Raw genomic sequence first — 4,199 nt, 5'->3', positions numbered from 1 at the left:
CCCGAGAGCCGCCGAAGAAGCGGAGGTGTTGCTCAGACTGCAAGGCCCAGCGGCCGTCTGACTGAGCCACGATGAGGAAACGGCAGTCTGAATTGTGTCCATCGGCCTCACAGGTGACCTTGCCGTCCTTGTCAGAGGTCAGGTAGCGTCCGAGGTGGCTGCGCAAGTACACCACCTGGGTTTCCTGAGAGTCCTGCTCAAGAGTCCATATCTGCTTCTTCTTCAGGCTGGGTGCAGATGCATTTACCTGAGAGACAAGGAAGATATCACTCAAAGTCTTATGTTCTATACAACAACGCCAAAGTGCTTATTTCATACGTTGATGTCATGTTTGTACCTTGAAACCAAAGGTCTCAGCAGTGAGGTAGCGACCCTCATAATTGATTAAACCAAACTGCAACTTCAAGGGACGGTTCCCATTTGACGGCATCTTCACCTGTAGAAATCAAGAGGGTGGCAGAGCAGGAGAAAGGTGAGACAAGTTAGGGATGGTGGGAAGAGAAAAAGTAGCAAATTAGGAGGAGAGAGGTAAATATACCTGACTTGGAGTGAAGCAGAGAGGGGCATGCATAAAAAAGGGGAATACAGGTTTTTTAAAGAGGATGGAGGTGATGTCATGGAGAATGATGAAATGAGAAAGTCTTAAAGACAGGAAATCAATTCATTAAGGTACAGTATATAAAGCACTCCCAAGACCACAAATTCCTTCCCCCGCCCATGGCTTCATTATGCATTTTTCCAGCAACAGCCTCCTAATTTACTTACTGTGGTTTTGTGGCTTCCTCTCTGCAGTTTCTGCGGCTCTAATTCCAGTTACCAGATTTAAGAGGCTTCTTTCACCAAGCGTCCTCTTGTAATTCCCTCTCTCCGTTCTTTTCTGCCCCTCTTATTTCCTTGTCCTGAGGGTTCTCACGTTCTCTTGATCAGGTCTCCCGGCACCCCTCCACCACGACCTCTCTTCTCTCTAATCAGGTTGGAAGCAGCAAAGACTTGAGTCAACCCTGATCTCTCTTCACTCCTAAGTCCAGCGTCAAACCTCTTTTTCCTTGCTTCCTCTTTCCATTTTTTCTCTCAACTGCTTATCTCCTCTTCTACAGCCTCTCTCTTGTTGAACAGTGCTCTCTCGTACAGCGTCACTCCTGCTCTTGCTTGACTTGTTCTTCACTCTGAAGGCTCAATCACTAGGTCCCCCCAGACTTGACTCTCCTGTGGTTTTGTTTTTTCCCCTCCTTCTGCTTCTTCATTAGCTTCCTATTTCCAGAAAGTTTCTATCATATTAAAAACTCTGACCTCCTTCTTTGTCTTCCTCCTTCAAGTCGAAGTTCCTCATTTGTTAGACAGAAGTTTGATCAGTGAAGAAGAACATCCTCACCGGTTCTGCAAATTTTATGGTAGTGCATTGAAAGACTCCTTCACTCTGTCCCTAAACATAAGCCGTCCATCACAACTGAACTCAGCAACAAAGGGTGCTTGCCTCTGCAATCTTAAGCCTCTCTCTGCCGCTTTTTCCTCCCATCCTCTCCTTCTCTCTCGCTGCCTTTCTCTAACCTGCCATGTGTATAATCCTGCCTTTCTCTGCCACTGCGCTTTATTCTGAGCTCTGCTCCTTGCCTCTCTCTCTGACACATAAAGACAGGTAAGTAGAAACAATGCACACACACACACACACATACATATATACACACACAGCGTCGGGTAACCAGAGCACCCCCCACGCCTTTGGGGTAGTTGCCTGAGTGCAGCTCTACTTACCTGCCTATGCTGAGGAGTTTAGTTACACACCTTCTCTGATTGCAAGCTCTCTGGGTCAGTCCTAATGGGAAATGTGTCTGAGAGGCTGAGTGAGTCAGACTTTACATCTGAATTTGGGAGACAAGTAAAGGGAAAGGAGATGCAACAATAACAAGCTAATCAACATATGGGTGTATGTGCGTGCATGTTTGTGTGTGTTTGTGTGAGTAATCAACCTTGCCAATCAGCCTATTATAAGTCTTCTTTGCAGAGTAAACAGACGTGTCTGTTCCTGAATCCATCTAATCCTCAAACCAATCATCCCAACCTGGCTAATCTACCGGTACTACCCCTCCCCATTTCCTCTAACACACACACACACACAACCCCCGCCCCCCCCTCCAAACACACACACACACACACACACACACACACCCCTCTGCTTGTCAATGGCTATAAACACGCACAAAGACTCACTGACCCACAGCAACATGCATGTCATCACCACACACACATACATACACACTCAAACATTCACAAAGGTCAGAGAAGGGTCTCAGGGCTCATAGTAAACACCACCCACCCAAAGATTTACTCGTCCTGACCCAGACTTGAACTGCTGCACTTTACGCAAAATGTGATAAACATTGTGTGTCACATGCAAACTCACATACAAAAACACATACACTGAAGGACATGAGTGGTGTGATTGTTCACTGACTCAGGAACACTAAAAGAGACAGACATCCCTTTTTTCTCAGATGCTGACTTAGGCTCAGCTTCCCTTCTTATCTGAAACTTTGCTGTGATGATGCTTGTTAAAAGGACATCCAGTATTTTTATTCAAACCCTACAGAATTTATCATTGCAAAATTAAATAGAAAATAGACTGACAAAAACAAAATATTGGTTCTGAGCAGTGTGGTTACACTTGTCTTTTATCTGTAACAGCTCATAAATAGTGTTTTTTTACATGATGGCGGTTATATGATGCTGTCATATTTTTTTCCTGTGTGTGCGGGACATATTGATGATCAAAAGTTCTAATTAAAATTATCACTAGGGAGTGTTTTAGACATTTAAATCAGATATCAATAGATGTCTAAATGAGAAAATGAATCACTCAAAACTCACAATGAAGACCAGCGTGCCATATTTGTAATAACCCTTCTACTACATACATGTCATTAAAAGATGAGAGGTATCGCTATATCTAGATGTTCAAAAAGCAAAACAATACAACTTACCTCACAATGTACAACACAACACCAGGCTCTACCGAACCTACAGAGGGCGTCCCTGTTCTGCAGACAAAACATCCAGTACAGGACTATAGAGTCCGATGTGAACCCTGCAAATTTACCTTATTCCAAGATTTGACATTTTCATGTTTTCTTTGCTAGCACTTGCCAGTCAAATTAGGGGATAATTGAAGGGCAATAGCAGATTGCAATAACTTCACTGTACATTTTTTCATCTACTTTGTGAAATCTATCTGGAAAAAAAGCATTTTAAAATTGTGTCTGTTATGAAACACACTTATACTGATATGGATGAATTTCCTTCACTATAAACATTCACCTGCTCATCTTCTTGAAGAAGCAATCTGATCTCCCCTTGGTAAGAGGAGATGCAGTGTGCATGTGTGTTTGTATGTATGGACAATTATTTCTGAGAACTCAATTTTCTTTATCTTAACAAAAAATAAAAAATGAATTGGAAATTAGACCCCATATTTGCATACTAAAAACCTTCCAATTCTGTCTCTTAAATGCACACACACACACACACACACACACACACACACACACACACACACACACACACACACACACACACACATACACATACACATGCTCAAGCACACATGAAAACATAGCAGTGGATGGTGGAAGAAAAAAAAGGGAAGTAGGAGGGGGAGCAGACACACTGCTCACAAATCAAAAAAGTCATATACTGTTATTGTTATCAGTGCTATTATTTTCATTACTATCACTATTATCACTATTACTGTACTTCCTCCTCATATGTATCCTATCCCACGCATCATTAGCTCGCTCTCTGTGGCCCCCAGGGGCTGCGTCATCGTCTACTGATGTGCCGGCGCTCCTGCTGCCGTCGGCACGGTGACGCCTGTCGATAGCCAACCAGATGTTTTTTTTCCAACTCTTATTCTGGGACGTGAGGCTGTGCCAGGTTCACCGTGGCAACCGTGGGATGGTGCTTTAGAAGCCATTACAGCGGTCCTCTGATGACACTCAAATAGCTATCATTACACCTCCTCCAAGGAGACACAGAGAGAGGAGGAGGAGGTGGGAGGGAGGTGAGAAAGGAAGGGAAGGAAAAGAAAGAATGAGGCAGGGAAGAAAGAGGGATGGAGAAAGGGCATGGAGGAGCAGATAGAACTGAAGGAAATGGATAAGAGGGCAAAGAAAGAAAACAGGGAGGAAGGGGAAACAGCTGAAAGG

General features: G+C 43.8%; 1 protein-coding gene across 1 annotated transcript in view; it reads right to left on the bottom strand.

Moving 5' to 3' along the window:
* The window catches only part of fscn2b (fascin actin-bundling protein 2b, retinal), a 9,123-nt gene extending 8,693 nt beyond the window's left edge, over window positions 1-430 (bottom strand). Inside the window, exons 1-2 of the mRNA XM_053341206.1 lie at window positions 338-430; window positions 1-247 (exon numbers count right to left, since the gene is read on the bottom strand). The exon at window positions 1-247 is cut by the window's left edge and continues 480 nt beyond it. Of these exons, the coding sequence (XP_053197181.1) occupies window positions 1-247; window positions 338-430 (340 nt within the window). The remainder of the gene's footprint in view (window positions 248-337) is intronic.
* Between the last annotated feature and the right edge of the window lie 3,769 nt (window positions 431-4,199).

This window comes from Scomber japonicus, chromosome 20 (genome assembly GCF_027409825.1).
Source record: "Scomber japonicus isolate fScoJap1 chromosome 20, fScoJap1.pri, whole genome shotgun sequence".
NCBI lineage: Eukaryota > Metazoa > Chordata > Actinopteri > Scombriformes > Scombridae > Scomber > Scomber japonicus.
The sequence above is the reverse complement of the archived record's forward strand: the minus strand, read 5'-3'. Positions and strand labels throughout refer to the sequence as shown.